General features: G+C 34.4%; 1 protein-coding gene across 20 annotated transcripts in view; it reads right to left on the minus strand.

Annotated features, from left to right (window-relative positions):
* Window positions 1–20,873, minus strand: part of svila (supervillin a) — a 98,745-nt gene that overhangs the window by 12,960 nt on the left and 64,912 nt on the right. For 10 of the 20 annotated variants that reach the window (XR_008838626.1, XM_056469298.1, XM_056469294.1 and 7 more), the window contains 14 exons: window positions 19,542–19,674; window positions 14,393–14,440; window positions 13,556–13,624; window positions 11,990–12,040; window positions 11,136–11,304; window positions 10,457–10,552; window positions 9,925–10,011; window positions 9,129–9,306; window positions 8,262–8,434; window positions 7,239–7,394; window positions 6,439–6,575; window positions 3,706–3,853; window positions 3,447–3,592; window positions 1,979–2,154 (listed from right to left, as the gene is read on the minus strand). Coding sequence is in view for 19 of the 20 variants with exons in the window: in XM_056469298.1 (XP_056325273.1) it covers window positions 1,979–2,154; window positions 3,447–3,592; window positions 3,706–3,853; window positions 6,439–6,575; window positions 7,239–7,394; window positions 8,262–8,434; window positions 9,129–9,306; window positions 9,925–10,011; window positions 10,457–10,552; window positions 11,136–11,304; window positions 11,990–12,040; window positions 13,556–13,624; window positions 14,393–14,440; window positions 19,542–19,674 (1,767 nt within the window). In the remaining variant the exon portion in view is untranslated. The remainder of the gene's footprint in view (window positions 1–1,978; window positions 2,155–3,446; window positions 3,593–3,705; window positions 3,854–6,438; window positions 6,576–7,238; window positions 7,395–8,261; window positions 8,435–9,128; window positions 9,307–9,924; window positions 10,012–10,456; window positions 10,553–11,135; window positions 11,305–11,989; window positions 12,041–13,555; window positions 13,625–14,392; window positions 14,441–19,541; window positions 19,675–20,873) is intronic. The other 10 variants (XM_056469300.1, XM_056469311.1, XM_056469295.1 and 7 more) reach the window with 9 other exon arrangements.

Consider the following 20,873-nt stretch of genomic DNA (forward strand, 5'->3'; position numbering starts at 1 on the left):
TGAATCGTCTCACAGAGGGCTTTATTTAAAACACTCAACTAGAGTTATGAAGCGAGTTTGGAGTAAGAACATGCTAAGTAGCATTTACAACACAGATCAGTAGTTCACAAAGAAGCTGCCCAAACAGCTGTCATTATAACAGAATGATTCTCAATGTCATTCTTGACCAATTCAATCAATTTCAAAAACAATTTTTGCACAGCTTATTAGTGTACGACTACTGTGTTGTAAATGCTTCTGTTTTGAAAAGAACATGATAGACGTTTACTAGAACCAGTGTTTTGTTGATTTGTCCTACCTCCCATTCAAAAAGTAGGTAGCACATTTTGATGAAACAATATGCTACCAGTGGTGGAAAAAGTACTGAATAATCATACTTAGGTAAAAGTACCATTACTTGCCTATAAATGTAGTGCGAGTAAAAGTATCTGTTGTAAATATTACTCAAAGTATGACTAAATAGTAGACATTTCAAAAGTACTCAAGAGTAGTGAGTAATATGCTGTAAAAAGCTGATGCATTTACATCTAATTTGTGGATGTGTAAACGTAACATTCTGTAGTGCATTTAGTTATTGCCCAGCAGGCACACAACGTCGTAAGTCGTTAATATTAGGTTAGATTTAGTGGTAGGTTTTGTGATGTCTGGTGACCAAAATTTAAGGTCTAGCCAGCGTCTAAGGACAATGTTATTTTGATGTCCAATAACGACATCAAATGATGTTGATATTTGGTCGATTTTAGGTTGTGTTGGAAAGTGACCAAAATCCAACATTGAGCCAACATCTTAAACCAGCGTTAAATACTGGCATTTATTCATCGGTTATGGCAAAAATCCAACGTGAGATAGATGTCATAATGGTAACATCCACACAACGTCAATCTGTAACATCTTTAGATGTTATATTTGGTTTGTTTTAGGTTGGACATTGGACATAGACGTTGGCCTGATGTTGTGTTCTGACATCAACCTGATTTTCATATCCAAACAAAATGCAACGTCCCCCAGACGTTGGGGTACAACGTCAATCTGACGTCATGTTGACGTCTTGTGCCTGCTGGTGTTTAAGGCCATTTTGGTCATCATACAGTAAACATCCGACATAATCTCATCAGTGACATGCATCTAAACAGTCTCTGGGTCATTGTGTGTAAAGATTTTGGACATCTTCTTGGACACTTTTAATGCTTCCAAAGAGTTTCCTGCAATTATAAAGTGCACATGTCTGAGGTAGTTCATTATGATGCGGATTACGTTCTGTGCGATTTGATTGGCCAGGAATCACAGGACTGATCTTTCTAATCCCCATAGACAGGAAAAAATAAAGTAGTGACAGCAGGTTGAAGGAAAGTAGTGGAGTAAAAGTACTGATACAGCACTAACAATGTACTCAAATGAGAGTGAAAAGTACACATTTTTAAAACTACTAAGTAAATTATAATTTCTAAGAAAAGCCACTTACAGTAGTTAAAATATTTGTAATTAGTTTTTTTTTTACACTACTGTATGCTACCCATCAGATTTTGCTACCAGTGTAAATTTTAATGTGGAGTAGCGTGATATGAAGCTGTAATATCGCCCTAACCTACCTAATCCCTAACTCCAGTTATGGTGAGTGTGTGAATGAGGCAGTGAATGAGGCTGGAACATACTGGCACATTTAAATCACAATATCTGCTCCTGATCTTACTTTAAAAATAAGATGGATATCTTGGAAGTCCATGAAACATGAAACCAGACCCCATTTACTACAGGAGTAAAGCATTAGGTCTCAGGAATTCTACCCGGCAACCAAAGTCTGTTTATGAACACTGAGCTACTTGGCTGCTGTTTTGACAGGTGTAGCGAGCAGAGCAAACTTCTGACCTGAGAATGAGACTCTGTGAATGAGCTTTAAAAGGTCACAAGTGCCAAAACGTGATTCATGATGGAACTGTAAAAATCAGCAGAGGCAAACATACTCTGCAGTGTTTTGTACCTTGGTATGAGAGCATTGCACTCTCCAGGGTCTAGAGGATTAATGTCACAGTTGGTGTAGTCAAAGGTGCCATTCCACAAGTGCTTCGCCAGCTGAAAGGCCACTTTTCTCTGTGCCAACGTCACCTCCTTGCCATGCCATACATAGACCTCACTACCAAAATCAAACACCAGCACCTAAGATGTCAGACAAGAAGGAAAAGAGGATTTATATTTGAATTCGCCTTTGCTGTTGGTTTATATAATTCAGTGCCCAACAGATTTATCAGAAAATCACCTAAAATCATACTTTTAAATTAACTCATTATTATCTTGGACGCAATGAGATAAATGTTTATTGATTAGATTGATTGCATAGTTCCAAAGGCAAAGGTTATGTAATCAGAATCAGAAAGAGCTTTATTGCCAGGTATGTTCACATATACTAGGAATTTGTTTTCGTGACAGAGCTTCTACAATGCAACAGGATTACAGAGACAGGACAAAAAACAGATAATAAATATATTTAAAAAAATAGAAGTAAGTAGTGAGTGCATATACAACCGTTTTTGTAAAAATGCAGCAATATACAGTGGTTAACATAATTGAGTACACCCCATTTTGAAAATGAATGTTTTTATCCATTTCTCAGTGAATATAGGCAATATATTTTGATGTATTTGAACAAAACAGATTAAACAGATATATTTATTAAAATAATATTTTAGTCACCTAACATCTTTAGAAAAAGAAATATAATACATTTAAATGTATACAAGATATTAGGGGGAAATCTGTTTCTCTTTGAATTTTGCACTTTTTAAATATATTTAATATTTTTCTCTAACACTAATTTTGGACCATTATCATCCAAGTTAAATTGTTAAATTAGCTCTTAGACTAGTTTTAGTTTTGACCATATTAGAATTCAGAGTATCTGGAATAAAATAAAATAAAATATAAAATAAAATAAAAATATATAATATAATATAATAATAAGTTAAATAACGGAAAATAAAAAAATATTAAATATATTATAATATGATATAATATAAATGAGTTAAATAAAATAAAAAATATAATATGATATAATATAATAAATTAAAAAAAAAAATAATAATATAATATAATAAAAAGTCAAATAAAATAAAATATGATATAATACAATTAAAAGCTAAAATATATTTATATAATTTATAATAAAAAGCTAAAAAAAATACAAAATAAAATATAAAGTATAATAAAAAAATCTGCAATATAATATAATAAAAAGTTAAATAAAATAAAAAATAAAATACAAAAAATATTTTTATTTATTTAGATTATACAAAAAAAAAGTTATAAATGAAATGTGAAAATATTATATATACAAAGTGCTATCTAGCTTCAAACATGGGAAATAGTAGACTGTAGCTTGGCTATTAAACAGTTTTGTTGGTCAAAATTTTATCAGACAATCCTAATATTACCCACGTGGCATTTTTTAGTACCTCTTTAGGGTTCAGCATGGAGCAGCGAGGGACTCGACCCCAGAAGTCATCATGAGGAACAAGTTTATCCTCCATGAGTCTGTATATGCAGTTGGTTTCTACGACTGCACTCTCATAAAACTCATCTTGTTCAGGAGTGCCAGCGGCTGTAGGATACAGCATGTCCGAATTACTATGTGTTTTCACAAGTACAATTATACAAATGTTTCTCAATTGTTAGCTGATGAAAACTAGTACAAAGAATTAAAGCCCAACTCACACTGATAACTGGCTTGGCCACCAAGAATTTTCCAAAAGTCTTTGGCAGCATGCGTGTGAGTGTTTGCACCTTCCTCGATTGTCTGAACATATGAGGCTCTGCATCCCAGGTCATGCTTGGTCTGAATGAACGTGGCCAACTCTGCAGCCTGCAAGACAAAAGACGCAAAACCTAAACTGTTGTTTTTTTATCACAAATTTGAAAAGGAAAAATAAAATAAAATAATAAAAATAAATACAAAATCTAAATTGTAATTGTCATGACAAATGCAAAGAGACAAAATGAAATAAAAATACAAAACCTAGCTTTCATGAAAATGCAATGAGACAAAATAAAATACAAAAATTAAATTCAATAAAATATTACAAAATACATCATTTTAATTTGTTTTTTTTATTAAACATTGTTAAAAAATGTAAATAAGAATGAAAATAAAACATAATAAAAAAAAGAAAATCTCTCAACACATCTTCATAAATTCTAATAATATTATTATTTTTTCCTTCCTACTATTTCGTGAAACTAATGGCATCACACTATTGGTAAGATGTAGGTCAAAATCAGAGTTCACTGACCTCCAGTGTGACTTGAACAACAGAAAAAAAAGATGTTTTTACTATTCACCTCCTGCTTCCTGTATGATAATATATCATTTCCTTTGTGGTTAATTCTGTTTACTTCCTGCACATGGGGACTCACCGCCATATGTATAATACTGAAAGCACTACAGCTGAGAACAGGATGTGACGTATTTGAGTGGTAACAAAATCAGCAAAAATCAAGAGCTTTATTTTTAATATAGGTGACTAAACACTGATGTCAAAATCTCCTTTAACTTTAGCATTATTTATATTATTACAGTTAGGTACGATCTGATCTCAATTTCTTTTAGTATCACCACTCCTAAGACTGAACCTTTCATTTACATCAGCTGACAGAGGTTTTGAAAATGCATGATCTACCACAAAAAAAGAGAAAAAGAAGTAGATCGTATATGTAAAAGCAGAAAGAGATTTTTTTTAGCATATTATACACACATTTAATGTAATGTGATGTGTATTTATGTACATAGCTTCACAATTATGGGGGTGTGTGGGGGGGGGGGGGGGGGGGGGGGGGGCAGGACACCGGGGTTACACCCCTACTCTTTACGAAAGTGCCATAGGATTTTTAATGAGTACTCGGTTTAGCTTCTCATCCGAAAGACGGAGCTCACTGACAGTATAGTGTCCCCTTCACTATACTGGGGCATTAGGACTCCTGGTGGTCTCACTAACACCACCTCCAACAGCAACCTAATTTTCCCATGTGGTCTCCCATCTAGGTACTGACCAGGCTCAGCCCTGTTTAGCTTCAGTGAGTAACTTGTCTTGTGCTGCAGGGTGATATGGCTGTGGCTCAAGCTTCTGTTTTTTTTTTAATTTGATGCACCCTTAAAAGCATTTAAATGATTTTAAGAACATTTTTAGAGACTAAATTAAAATCAAATACCAGCCCATTCGTTCTATGGAACAGCCCATACTTCAGAATTTAATGTCTAATTTACAATTATTGTCAAAAGTATGAAAATCTACGCTCTACTTCACTCAAACACTGAAATAGGGATCCCCTTATATGGTTACCAATGAAAACATGTTTGGTACTAGGGCTGAGTGATAAAATCGATATTTATTGACCGAACACCATTGTCAATATCGATTAAAAAAAATCCCCTTGCGATCTTGTCATTTCAGGTCAGAATAACAACACATGCGAAAATGAGTGCCGTATAGCAGGAGTGAGGAGATTGTAAATAAAGAATGTTGCTAGAGTAGCTTTTTGGTTTCTTTTCTTGTGAATCCCGGCCACTAGCTACCAATCTGAAAGATTTTTAGCATGGGGGTAATATAGTCATTCAACTTCACAATTTGTAATATTGCAGTATGTAACTGAATAATGATGGTTAGTCCCTTTACTTGAAAGCTCATATTTGATAATCATAATTTGTTTTTATATACAAAGTTGGAGGTTTACGGTATCATTATCATTCACACCTTACAGATGTTGATCTACCTTAAAGTTTGCTTTGATTGTTCAGTATTTAAGCTTTACCATTGCAAACTTTGTCAAGTTTATTAAGTTTAAGAGTCTTTTTAACACTTATGTTTATTTTATTATAAAGAGATCAGATATTATTTAAATACTTTTGTTTTTGACTATTTTGATTCTTAAAACCTTGCCTTAGTAATGTAGTTAAATTTAAAAAATCATAATATTGCTAAATGTATTGTTAAAAAATATTCAATAATTATTGCCCAGCCCTATTTGGTACTACGGCCAAACAAAATCTTACTGAATCTTACAGATAGAAACTATTTTGTATAGATTTTGTCCATTTTAAAGGAAAAAAATACTTTTGTAAAATACACATTTTGAATAAAATCAACAATAAATGTATTGTTTCATTATTTTCATGAAATTAAACATGCATAAACATGCATTACATTTCATGAAAATAAACATGCATTTGTTTTATTTAACTTTTAAACTTATTTCACTTGAACCAAAGTGTTGACAAAGATTTACAACAATTTAACTTGAACACATACAAATGTTTGAACATCTGTGTTCAAAAAGTGGGGCGGACAGTTGAGTTAACCTGTTAAACTTTACACGATTTTTATTTCAGTAATAGTAATACTTTGAAATAATGCGTAACATTTCTGAGTAGATTCATCAGAATCACACACTCACTTTGGCCTTCTCGATAACGTTTGCAAATTCTCCAATCCAGATGAAGCAATGATGTGGTGTTATTAAGAGGAAGCAGTCGCCACTGTTCAGGGAGGAAGCTCTGGGCTCAACCAGTCTGGTCTGAACGTGCCTGCGACCTAATTACAACACATATAAAAAAAGAAAGGCGAGTCACATACTAAAACCCTCTGATATAAGAAGCTAAAACTCAAATGATCTGCGATGGTTGAATTTTGAACCTCAGAAAAGCAGTCCCATGATATTCTGTAATACATTACAATGAATTATAACATTACAAGGTTATAAAACGCAAAAACAATTCAAAACAGCAGAATGTTACTACAGTTGGACGTAATATGCTGTTGTTCTTGGACTCCTCATATGTTGTTCTCTTAAAGCCTCTGGTTTCTTTCTCTCTGTTTTGATTAAGCGATATGCAGAATGTTGTTTTGGGATAGCGCACATCAGGACAGACTGAGAGAGATGCCTTATGAGGAAATGGTATCTCATGGTAATGGTCTCATGCAACATTAGGACAAACGTTTTCCCTCCAACTTTTAAGTAAACAGCACCTTTCATTGCTGTCTCATTGCCAAATAAGTACGGTCTGTACAGAAATACACAGATAGAGTGTACTCCATATGACTGGCTGCTAATCAGAGAACATTATTCTTCATATCAAACATAGCTGTGCACAAAGCTGAGCCCAAACAAGGTCAGAATGGATGATGAATCGGTATAACGGGCAGTGTAGTCTGTAATGAAGATTACAAACAGCTGTTGTTGTCATTTTCACTCACCTTTGACCTGAATGAGCATGAGTTTTTTATAAGGCATGGCACTGTTGTTGGAGCTTTGTTCAGAGGCGTTCACACTTCGCAGACTCACACTGCTGAAGTTCTCCTTACTGGCCAATCCAGCGAGAGCAACCTCAGAGAAACCGCTGTTCTTATTCACTGTGGAAGATAGAAAGAGCAGGAGTATTAAATTAGTGTCAGCATAACATACTTTGTGTTTGTCCAATACCTTCTGTATTGGCGAGTAACAATATACTCTACCTTTTGTGAAATTTAGATTACAATCCTCAAAGCAGAGTCTTGACTTTTTTTTATTGCAAATACAGTTTAAAAAATCCTCTTCAACATTTATTGTTTTCTAAAATACATTTACAAATGTTATTTATTTCTGTGGTTATCAAGTATTCATGCACCATGCACAAAAAAGCTGATTTGGTGCTCATGAAACATTTATTATTACTACACAGTTAAAATTAGTTGCCCTGCTTAATATTTTGGCATACATTTTACAGAATACAAAAAACATAATTTTATTTAACGAGGGTAATTTTTTTTAAACAATGTAACTGTCATTCCAGTTACTTTTAATAAATGTAATGTCAATTATTAATTTAAATATATATGATTAAATGTACACAAATATTTTATCAAATACAGTAACTTCATTAACATTAATTTATATGTACAGTTGAAGTCAGTATTATTGCCCCCCTGAATTATTAGCCCCCCTGTTTATTTTTTCCCCAATTTCTGTTTATCAGAGAGAAGATTTTTTCAACATATTTCTAAACATAATAGTTTTAATAACTCATTTCTAATAACTGATTTATTTTATCTTTGCCATGATGACAGTAAATAATATTTGACTAGATATTTTTCAAGACACTTTTCTACAGCTTAAAGTGACATTAAAAGGCTTAACTAGATTAAATATGTTAACTGAAATGTAGGTCAGCTAGGCTGGGTCCCAACACAGTGCAAGATTATGAATATGTGAATACTGCGCCGTGTCTATTCATCACCCACTCTTTTCCTGTTTCATCCTCTTGCTCTCCAGAAGGCCAATGTTCAGTCTCTGTTCAGTGTACTCGTGTCTGATGTCCTCCCGAACAGCCAGCATTTTCAGCGGGTTTTTAGATGACTGAACATTTCTGGTGGGCCGAACTGCCCGCTTGTGCTGCACCATTTCCGAGGTCAACCTAAAAAAAAAAAAAAAAAAAAAAAAACTGTTAGAGACCTCAATCTTAATCTCTTTTTATTTATTTGTAAAGCTGTAAATCGAAAATGTGTCTAAAAGACAGCATATAACATTGGTCAACAAGCAACATACAATTGAAGTCAGAGATATCAGTCCCCCCCTTTGAATGATTTTTCTTTTTTAAATATTTCCCAAATGATGTTTAACAGAGCAAGGGAATTTTCACAGTATGTCTGATAATATTTTTTCCTCTGGAGAAAGTCTTATTTGTTTTATTTCGGCATGAATAAAAGCACTTTTAAATTTTTTAAAAACCATTTTAAGGTCAAAATTATTAGCCCCATTTTTTCGATAGTCTACAGAACAAACCATCGTTATACAATAACTTGCCTAATTGTCCTAACCAGCCTAGTTAACCTTATTAACCTAGTTAAGCCTTTAAATGTCACTTTATAGAAGTGTCTTGAAAATATCTAGTCAAATATTATTTACTGTCATCATGGCAAAGATAAATCAGTTATTAGAAATGAGTTATTAAAACTATTATGTTTAGAAATGTGTTGAGAATATCTTCTCTCTGCTAAACAGAAATTGTGGGAAAAAATAAACAGGGGGCTAGCAATTCAGGGGGGCTAATAATTCTGATTTCAACTGTATATAATTGGTTGGTTATAGAGACTGATAATAATCTTTACCTGGGCAGCTGTACTCCAAAGATGTCATCAAAATCATCGCTAATTTCCACTCTGCTGGTGAACTTTGCCATATCCTCTGCGTGTCGATAAAACTTATCAAAGGCCTCATCATCCAGAGTCATGACCTCCTTTACAGACTTCTCTGTGACTGCAATTGTGGCCTCCTGAAGTCCTGGAACTAAAAATAAATAAATAAGAAGTAACATGCATCAACAATATTTAGGAGGGAAATATAGTGAAATAATTAGCTTTTTAACACACAACTCATTCCAGAGTTCCATTATTCCATTCCATTGAATCCAATATTAATGTAAAATAATGCAAAATGCCTAAATGTGATAGGGGACACCTGATTCTGTTACTAGTTGTTGTTTAACTTATTATAAATATTCATTATTTTATTGTGTGTGAGAGTGAGAAATATCACAATAACAGAGTTCTTAATTAATCTACAATTGCTGTATCCTAAACATTTTGTACAAATGAATGAGAGGAAAAATAAATAACATGCCTCAGTGCCTTCTTAAGTTTCCTGCCAGAGAAACCTTTTTTTTCAGTGCATTACAAATTCTCATGCTTTTTTATAACCAATGTAACAGAGTTGACCAGAACAAAATGTATTTCATTACTGAAATGATGTGCCTAAATACACATACAAACATTATTTTAGAGATAACTTGATATAATTTGTGGTATTATTCAAAGCAGTTTCCTTAAAGTGTTTGTCTTCACCAAAAATAAACCTTCTATTATTATTATAAGTGAAATGTACCTGCATTTTAAAAATTACACTCACCTTTACTATTCAGACGACCAAGGAATGTTTCCAACTTTTCTAACTTCATGTCTGACTCCAGCTTCATGTCCCGTTTGACTTCAATCTCTACAGAAGAAAAGAAAGCAGTGATATAAATAGAACGAAGACATGTTTTTAAAAATAGAAATAGAAAGACAATAGAAACAGGACAGGAACTCTGAGTAGAAGAACAGGCAGCAGGACAAGATAATAACATAAGTTGATCATGGCTCTGGTCTCACCAGGTTTAAACAGACATTTTCAGTGAGATACATTAATGTTTCCTAATTTAAAATGCATTTAAGTGTGCCACCTGTGTTTGGGTTTCCTTCTTATTGGTTGTGGCTTGCACTGATTCAACCATAAGTGCATTTATACTACAAAAGCAATTACACTAAAGAAGTTTTCGACTGCATCTGTAAGTAGTCAAATGTTCAAATGTATGCGTATTATTGTTGTCCACTTGTGTTTTAATTGATGAAAATGCATCTTAATACCAAGTAAAAACAGGAACTATGAATGTGGATCCTACCTTCGTGGGGTTTTGTGATGGTATGGGACATATTCTTGTTTTTAGATGACAGAGGAGACAACACTGGATTTGTGAGAACTGAAGGGGCTGCCAGGCCTGAGAGAAAGAAAACAAATTATTTTGCAGGGATCAGTTTCTTAATGGTGCAAGTTTACAAAGCAAAATTATTTTATTTCCATTAAATTAAATTATTATACATTATCTATCTATCTATCTATCTATCTATCTATCTATCTATCTATCTATCTATCTATCTATCTATCTATCTATCTCATATCAACAACATGGTCTATCTATATTCATGGCAACATTGGTAATAAATATTCAATAAATAATTTACAAATATAACACTTTCTTGAAAACATACTGACGACAACATTATCAAAAAGTCATAAGTTGTTTCAATATAGTCAGTTATTAAAAAAAGTGAAAATTCTTCCAGGAGGCACCCGTTTAAACATTTCCCTTCAAATATTTTCTGGATAAAAACTTTCTCTAATATTGTTTAAAAATACACTTTGTACTACAATATACACTCAAAATATTCTTTCACAAGTCACAAATTGGTTTTCTTCCCTTTTTATAAATATGAATGATCAATTCTACATCTTTTTTTAAATGTACAAGTTGGACATGTCTATTATAAAGTAAAACATGAAATGTTACATTAATCATTTACCTTTTTTGACCATGCGTCCAGCCACTGTAAACTGAGTGGAGTCATTGGCTGCTCCGTAACCTTTGGTCTTCCAGGACTCCTCTTGTGAAGTGATGAGCTGCTTGCGTTCCTGAATAGACATCTCTACTCGCTCAAGCTGTTGGCTTTCCACAACTTCATTTCCCATCTTCTGGAAAATAAAAGAAAATAATATATATATATTTAGTTAAATCTGGGCACACTGAACAACATCAGCTTGCTAAAATATTTATCTAATTTAATTTTTTCGAAAATGGTTGATTTTGTTGATTTGTAAATATTGTTAAGTGTAAAACGTTCACTGAGAATATTGATGCATGAATGGATACATGCAAGAAAAGCTTTGCATATTTAGTACAAAAAGTACAAGTACCCAAGAGCTGGATGATTTAAGACAAAGATAACATGTTATAACTTATTCAATATACTTATTTAATGAAATTTAAAACATTTTTAAAGTGTATTTTATGTTGGCCGATGTCAATAACCATGTTATATCGAAGACCATTGTCTATAAAAGTATTTATAAATAAACAAATAAATATTACATTATAAACATATTCAATTCTTTAGTCTTCAGTAACTATTTTTTACTGCATTTTCATTCAATAGCATGTTTTCTCACTTATGGTGAACATTGGTGATATCTCAATACATTCTGCAACATTAAAACAACAAACCGAGAACCTAAAACTATCTACAATATTCAAACTCTACAAAAACACCAAAGAAAACAGCACAAGAACACTGAACATATGTTTACATTACATTACAATGAGTCTTAGAATTATGGAAGAATATAGGATAAATATATTTTGGGGGTGGGTGAGAGGCACCTTCCGTCTCCAGGGGTGACGCTCATCCACCTGCACGGGCAGGAGGGTAGCCTTCACGCGGAGGGAAGAGCAGGAGGACAGACGGCAAGAAACAAGGAATGAGAAAGAATGGAGAGAAAGGATGAAAGGTGAGAGGATGCATCCTACACAAGGCTCATACTGTATGAATAGACAGAGGAAGGCAACACTTCACTTAAGACCTCATAAGACCTTGTTCAGTTGACTTACAGTTATGCAGGGTTGCATGCATTCTATTAATATAAAGATGAGGATATATGAAAATATATATATTTTTTATTTTTATTGTTATTATTTTAGGGGTTTTGCGCCTTTATTTTGACAGGACAATGGAGATTTCAGACTGGATAGCATTGGGAGCAGTCAGAGAAGAAGGATCGACAAAGGACCTTGAGCCAGGAATCAAACTCGGGTCGCTGGTGCTATTTGTCAGCACACAGTACCACTAAGCTATTGGCTATATATTGGAAATACCTTATTTTAATAAGCAGATATTTAAGGCTAAAGTGAAGTGTTGAAAATTGTATAAAATGTTACAGAAACAGCTATTTAAAGGCACAGTATGCAATTCGCACCACTAGAGGGTGCATTTTTACAACAAACAAAGGTGTATTTTGATTATGCTGAGTGTGGAATCATGGGAGTTGTCATTACATTTTATCCTATGAGACTTCATGTTCAGAATGAGTGTAGAAATCATCTTCATGGATGAGCTAAAGTATTTATCATGGTAGTATGGAGCAGAGTAGGGCTGAAAGCTGTCAAAGTGAAATGCTCCCAGTTCTTCCAGTCATGATCACATGGGAAAGCAGTGCATTCTACTGTTTTTTTTTAAGGTTCTGTTAAAATGCAATTCTTTGTCATCTAAAAAAAAAACCCCACAACATTCTAAAGCATCTTTGTTTTTCTGTTTTCTATGAAAACAAACTGGAAATTGTGAGTGCATGACAACATTAGCATGGTATCCCTAATAAAAATGTTTTATTTCTTAAATTTTTTTACATTCCTCAAAAACAAAACATTTGAATGAAATAAAGTACATAAGTCAGCATATACATATAACACTATTCTTCGAATAATTTATCAACAGATATATTACATAGTGTGCCTTTAAATGTTTAAAAGAGGTTAATAAATATAAAGAAAGACTAAATCCACTCAAAAAACATAAGAATGTACTTTTTAGGCTTCATAGTATTAGAGATTTTATATAAATATAAATATATATATAAATAAGAAAAGAATTTAATGACCCTCAGGACCCTTAGCCATTCAAGATTTTGCTTACTCTTTAAAAGAAAATGGTTAAGTAAAAAAAGATATATATACAAATATACTCATAAACCTTTATTTCTTTTATAAACTTATGGGCAGTTATGGATATTATTTAGTTACAAGTAAAACATGCCGATATTAAATGGCAAAAAACCTCACAAATCTAACTACATGTCATACGGTAAAAAAAAAAAATTCTATCGGTCAATAGGAAAGGCAGTAAGTCAGTATGAGAGGGCGGAAAAGAAAGGATAATTTACATCAGCTGCTCACCTTGGGGAGGTTTGCTATTTGATCCATTGGTTCAGAGGCACACAAAAAGGAGGAGGAAAAGACAGGATCCTACAGACAGAATAGAGAGGGGACGCAAGACAGAAGATGGAGAGACACATGAACAAGCAGGAGGGAATGAAGAGCAGACAGCGGGCAAGTGACAATGGTCTCCTCTTAGACACAATGCCAGCTCTAAATAACCACGACAACCACAAAGGTATTGATCAAACGTCAAAGTAAGTGTTTTATAATGCTGATTAAATCTAAAAGTATGCCACAACACACAGCTTCTTGTACAACCACCCTGAATCTGATGATACTGAAATCTTTTGACTAACTTGTAGCTGTCAATCAAGCAAGAGTGCTGAGTCCAAGTCAAATTAGGGAGCCAATGCAGTGCTGCAAGCAGATTACAAATTCACAGGCTCATCATTGTGAATTATTGATATGATCTCAAACCAAGCAGGTCAATAAAAATTTAAACTTTGGGTAAAAATTTGTTAACTAAAAGTCTGTAGTGGTTGAACAAGTCAGTTAAAAGCACACAATAACTGTAAAGACACCACAGGGTAAAAATGACAAAGCCACCATAATGGTAAATGGTAAACTGACACTTTTTGGCACTGCAAAAATCATCATCATGGTAGCAATGTACTGTAAGAGGAACAAGCAAATTAAAATCACCACCACAAGCCACAAGATACAAAAACCAGGACAGCACACCAATGTGAACATGATCACAAAATCAAGGATTAAACACAAAACCATAACCCTTGAACACCAGCAATACCCCGTGCTAAGCCTGTTAGCATGGTGGCTAAAGGCTAACAGCCTTACCCAGAGTTGATCAGACACAGCAAAGTCATCTATCATCATTCCATCATCCTAGAAAAAAGGGTAAAATGAACAGGGGAGAAATGACCTCCTACTAAAAGCGTGGAAAATAAACTTAAAATTGTAGCTTAATAGTGGGATGTTAGTCATGCAGAAACTTGCAGTAATCATTTCTCTTTTATTTATGTGTTGCCATTCTTGTTGATGTGGAAATAGTTGGAAAGACAACCTGGGTATTATTGAGCTGCTTTTCCTTTTTCTATCATGCCAAACAGTTCTAGGAACATTCCAGCACGGCCCCAGTTGTATTTTCACATATGCCTGGAACAGTGTGGCATGAATACTGTTATAGGCATGGTTAGATAACCATGCTAAGCTGTGCTGGTTGAGTATTTGTAAGTGTGTGTGTGTGTGTGTGTGTGTGTGTGTGTGTGTGTGTGAGATGTGGCAAATCTGTTGGCTGCTGTCCAATTTCACCATAGCTGGCTAAGCAGAAGTGCACCATTTATTTATATTTTGTTATTCAACCAAGTAGAAAAAAGGACTCCCTAATGCAGAGTTCAAACTGCATGAGTTTTTTTTCTGTGCTCGTTCACGTGAGTAACGATCACACAGTGTGAACTATCAAAGACGCAATTTGAAAGAATCCCAGATGAGTTGCCGTCACCCATGAGATATTTGGCATGCTAAATATCTGGACCTGTCGGCGATTCAAAATCATGCCATGTGAAGTGTGTTCTGACTGAAAATAACATCAGTGATAACCTACAGCCAATAAAGAGAGCAGCATCCATTTATGTGGGTATCTGCAGGCCAGTGGGAGGTTGGGGGAGAAGTTAAAAGCACTTCATTTTGCTCTATTTGACCCCAAGAAATTAAGGACAAATATTAAAAATTTGGCAGGAGCACCAGTGTCTGATGTGTCAGCTTAGCAATACCACAACTGGGTCAAAAAAGAAAAAAAAGTAGAAAAATTGCTAATTCCTTTCAAAGCCAGGTGAGCAAAACAAGTACATTTCCTACCCCACTAAAGGCTTCTTTCTCATTATGTAGTTAATAACAAAATATATACTACGTGATCTCGCATTGTTTCCATGTCACTTCTCGCGTGTGTTTGGTTGTGAGATGTAGTTTGTGGATTAGACAAAGTTGTTGGCAATTCTTCTTATTTTAAAGTCATGCAGTGTGAAACCTCCTGTCGCTGATCCATCCTACAGTGTAAACACAGCACCGACAGAACGCTATCCCGGATAGTCATGCAGTGTGAAAACATCTGTGACACGACTACTTTGAAAATCGTGCAGTCTGAACTCGGTATAAAACATAAATATTTGATCATCGTCCATATAACCTTTTACATTACACTTACACAATGACTGATAGATTTATAGTACATTCCAATAAGCTCCGTTATCAGCAGCACTTTGGAAAATAAAACCATAAAACCGTGCTGATCGGTACAAAATGGAATTATTTTCCACATTCTGCTCCCTCTTGTGCACAGCTGTGTCAGGGCAACTGGAAACACTCCAGATACCAACATTTAAAAAAAAAAAATTATTAAAATGAGTAGAATAAATTAAACAAATGAATAAACACAAGTATGCTGATAGCTGTAAAATAATCCATGTCACAGTGCTAAAGTTTTTAAAAACTGCTCCCATGGAAACCAAACAAAAACATTCATAAACCTAGGGGAAAATCACTTTGGTGGAGATACAGTTTAAATAACTGAAGAAGTCCCACATAAATCACTGTAAATTTTCATTTCATACCTACTTTGAAGGGATAAAATAATTTTTGGTAACACACACACACACACACACGGACACGCACACGCGCACACTCACACTCACACTCACACTCACACACACACACACACACACACACACACACACACACACACACACACACACACACACACACACACAAGTTATTTTAAAGCATGTTGGACATAGCTTGCTACTGACATAGTAGAAACAAAAAAAAAAGTCAATGGCTACCAGTTTCCAACTTTGCTCAAATTATCTTTCTTTGTGTTTTGCAGAAAAAAAAAGAGAAAAGTATAGACCTTTTTCTTGGCTGCTGCATGGAGGGCGCCATAGCGACCAGAGTCTTCCGGTAGACTGCTAAGAACTTCTGTTTACAGCGTTTACAACAGCTAATTTGCGCTCCGAAAATGGGTTTAAATAGTGTTTTGAGTGGATTACGAAGTGTTTTTGTGACACACAACTTTGAAAGGTGTGTATTAAAGCCATTATAATTTGTCAGATGTGGATCAAGCACGCGAGAAAAACGTTCTCCTAGTTCACGTGTCCGCTGTCAGAAAAACGGTGTGTGTGTTTTCCCGGCCTTTCAGTTGTTAGCTTAGCGGCTCTACAATACACACACACACACGCCACACGCGCAGACGCAATACTTCACTGCATTATAGAGCAAACCAGATTACTGGCATGAAACTTAACATGCAAGTCATGCAATTTACAAAATGACCAATAAAAGTCCGTTACTGATACTCTGCTGGCTGATTTGCTGTTGATTCAAATTGCGAGCCGTTTGTTTGGCTTAGTGTGTAGCATTTACCACGGTTTGTGTATTTCTGTCATTTGAAAATGTCAGTTTATTTTCACTTTGTCACAGTTATTAAATAAATGTGCTAGTGGGACAGTACAGGTGACTTTAGCGATGACGAGGCTTCGTTTAAACAGCAGAAGATGCTATCTGACAACGAGGGGAAAATGCCTCACAGCAGTTGTTTTCCATCCTATTGAATCACATTTTTTAAAATGATCAGTCCAGGAGGTGGTGCTGATCGACAACAGTATTAGTTTAAAGAAGATAAATGCAGGTAAAATAGATTAAAACTATCGTTTCAAAGCTGTCCAAATGTGACCGTTTACACGCATCAGCTGCCGACCGGAAGTTCTTAGCATTCTCCTTGTGCATAGACGCAAAGCATAATGGGTAATTTTGCGTTCCAAGAAAAAGGTCTATAGCGTCAGTAAATGTTAACTGAATTTCCATTTTTGGGTGAACAGTCCCTAAGCTGCAGACACACTAGTGTCTGAGCATGTGAAATATTTTTGTTCAGTGCTGCAAAAATTAAGGGGCAGGATAAATCAAGATGATCATATACTGATAAAGCAAGTGATTGCTCCATATTTTAATTATCTCGTCTCAAGCAATCACGTGATGTGATTTTGCAGGTCAGACTTCACCAAGCTTAAAGTCCCCAAGAAATCAAAACTAACCATATGATTTTGTTAGCTCACATTGCTAGTTTTGTGGTGAACAATTCATCTGTGCATGTCATTAAGAAAAAAAAAAGTTTGCCCTTTAATCTTCAATTAAAATCTGAAAATGGATTTCCTGTTTTATTTTCAGTTAAATTGTCAGATTACGTATATCTAAGGAAATGGGCATGGCTAAAATGATTAAGCATGCTGCTCCAACTGTCATTTTGAAAACAGACAGAAATGGTGAGGAGGAGGAGTTTGTTAGGTTGTAATGACTCTCCCCAAATACTTTCCCTGATCTTTTTGTATGAAATGCCTACTTTACTACATCCATTCAGCTCGCAGCAGAAAAAAACAAGCCACACCCACCGTTTTGTCATTTAATTTTTCGTTTCTCTAGGAACTGCGTCACAATATGAAAAAAAAATAACAGTCGCAGCTTCCAGTTCATGTGGACTTTCACATGTTGATGCATTTCAAATTTTAAAGTTGTCGCATGTGATTGCGCTTCTGGTCTGCTGCACTTACATTCGTATGAATGGAAGTCTATGGCGTGAAAAGTGCGGTGTGACCATGGCTTAAAGAAAGCAACAGGCAGAAGGAACAATTTGTGATTTAGAAGTAAATCTGATTGCCAGATCATTACCAGAGTATATAGGAAATAATGATAACTTATTCCTTAAGCCGCTGTCACACTGCACTCTTTGCCCTAGAAACTTCTATTCATACACATACAAATACAGCAGGCTGGAAACGCAAGCTTGTGTGAAAAGTTTCTCATCTTGCATTACTCCTGAACTGTTCAAGTTCAAGCTTGACCTGCAAATTTGCATCATCTGAAACCAAGTAACCAATAGAAGATAAAAACATGACCTCTTTGCACAAAGAAAAAAATAAATAAATCAGTGTTGGGTTATTTTGTTTTTTCCCACCCCTTTTCACAGCACTGTATGCCAGAACTTCACATGCTCAAACTCTAATGTGAACGCAACTTTACTATGCACCTGCTGAGTCACATGATAAATGAAATAACAGGTTAATTCCATATGCCACCTTATATTACATAAAGATCCTTCAGCAAAAATAAAATAAATACAAAGAGAGAAAGAAACCCTACACCATCCCCCATGCACTAGAGAATTACGATAAATGCATGCAAAGATTTGAAATGGCTTTTATTATTATAAATAACAATTAAAACACAAAAACAAGCAGTGAAGAAGCAGACTAAATCAAAGACAGAGAATCATGCAGGTTAAGAACAGTGAATTAAACATGCTAATAATCCAGAACCCTTTGCTACAACAATGACTGCACACATTCATGACGTCCAAATGGCCACTACTACTAGGATAAACATTTACATTGTGAGTTTTTCTTTTAGCATTTAATTTTTTATTATTACTTTTCAAACATGACCAGCAATCACAAAGTTAATTTAAAATAAATGTAAATATTATGGCTTTCACTGAGAGAGCAAATTAGTGCAGAGTTTCATACAACCAATAAAGAAGTAATAATCTTATTAAATCAATAAATAAAAAACACTCAATAAATAAGTGAACCCACACACACCACAAGAACACGCAAAGAAAACAACAGAACATAAAGAAAAGATACAAGGAGAGAAAATAAAAGCATGCACCCTTCACTGTTTAGAGTTACTCAAGTGGATGAAGCTAAATGATAAACTCTTCTGAACTATTCAACAAATGCAAACAAAACAACTGAATTCACACAGCCAGTTAAATGACATATTAGCTCTACATTTCCCAGAGGCTGATAATACAAGATGCTATTCAACCCAACAACAGCTGTCGAACGCACATGGTATAATTAGACATGTAATATCAGGCAATGAATTGTGACCCATGACCTTTATGCTCAAGTGAGACAGTTCAAGGTTCAGAGGTTACCTTCTTCTTGAAGCTCTGCTCCACCTCCCATAGCTGGGCATGTCTTTCAGACACAGCAACCTTCACCACATCCTGTTTTTTATTTATCCTGTTCCTCCAGTCTTCCTCTCCACTCTTCTTCAGCAGAGCCAGCCTGGAACATACACAATCAAATCAGTTTGTCTTAATCATAAAATGTGCTCACAAGGCAGTCTTTTTAAATGCATGCATTTAAACTGATCCTACAAATAGAACTGATGCCAGTAAGCCCCTCAAATCACTATGCTGAAGAAAGGGAGCCCCATTTAAAATGTATACAATTTTCTGAATAAATTCCATGTTAAAAGCTGTATTTTTGGGGATTTCCCGGAAAATACAAAAGTAATGCATTTTGCAAGTCAATTTAGTGAGGTAATATTAACTATTTATTTTAACATTTCTAAATGTTTTTTTTTTTTAAACATTTCTGCGAATCCAGTAACACTCCAATGTGGCCCCCTGGAGGTCCCCAGAGCCCAGTCTGAAAACCCCTTGTCTACCAAAATTATAGTAGTTTAATGATTAATCGATTCGTGACTAATCATGTACAAAATATTCATTTGTATTTGCATAAAATGTGTGTGTGTACAGTACATATTTACAAAGTATATAATGTATAAATCCACATGAATACAGCATATACATACTGTATACTTTTAAAATATTTAGACAAATATACATTTTTACATACAATAATACATAAATATTTTATATATAAATATAAATAAAGATTTGGTATACATGTACATATATATGGATGTGTGTATTTATATATACACAGAAATATACACAGTACCCACACAAAATATTATGTGAACAATGTTTTTATTTTGTGTGTGGTGAATCATTTAACATCATTACTGACTTGTGCTTTGAATAATTTAAATATAAGCTACTAGTACTTAATCTAACATATAAATGAAAAAAAATGTAATTAACTTTTGATTGGGACAGTACAACTAAACGCAACAAAATCAGAATTGCATAAAATATGTGTGAAATATGTGCATTGCACACACAAAAAAATAAAAAAGCACCAACAATCATGCATATTTCATTGTCATTCTCACACATTTAAGCATATTTGAACATGCATGCACAACTCTCATTACTAATCAATTGAATCGGCTTGCGTCAGCTTGCTTCCTATGGCAACAGGCAGCTGTCTATCCGTTACACAATACTTTGATCTCTAACCAGATACATCCATACAGCTCTGAAGAACCTACCATACAGAGTAACACTACACTAAAAATTGTGACATTTCCTTATATACGTCCGTCATTATCTGCGTGTTTACTTTCAAACTACAAC

This window comes from Danio aesculapii, chromosome 12, assembly GCF_903798145.1.
Source record: "Danio aesculapii chromosome 12, fDanAes4.1, whole genome shotgun sequence".
NCBI classification, from domain to species: domain Eukaryota; kingdom Metazoa; phylum Chordata; class Actinopteri; order Cypriniformes; family Danionidae; genus Danio; species Danio aesculapii.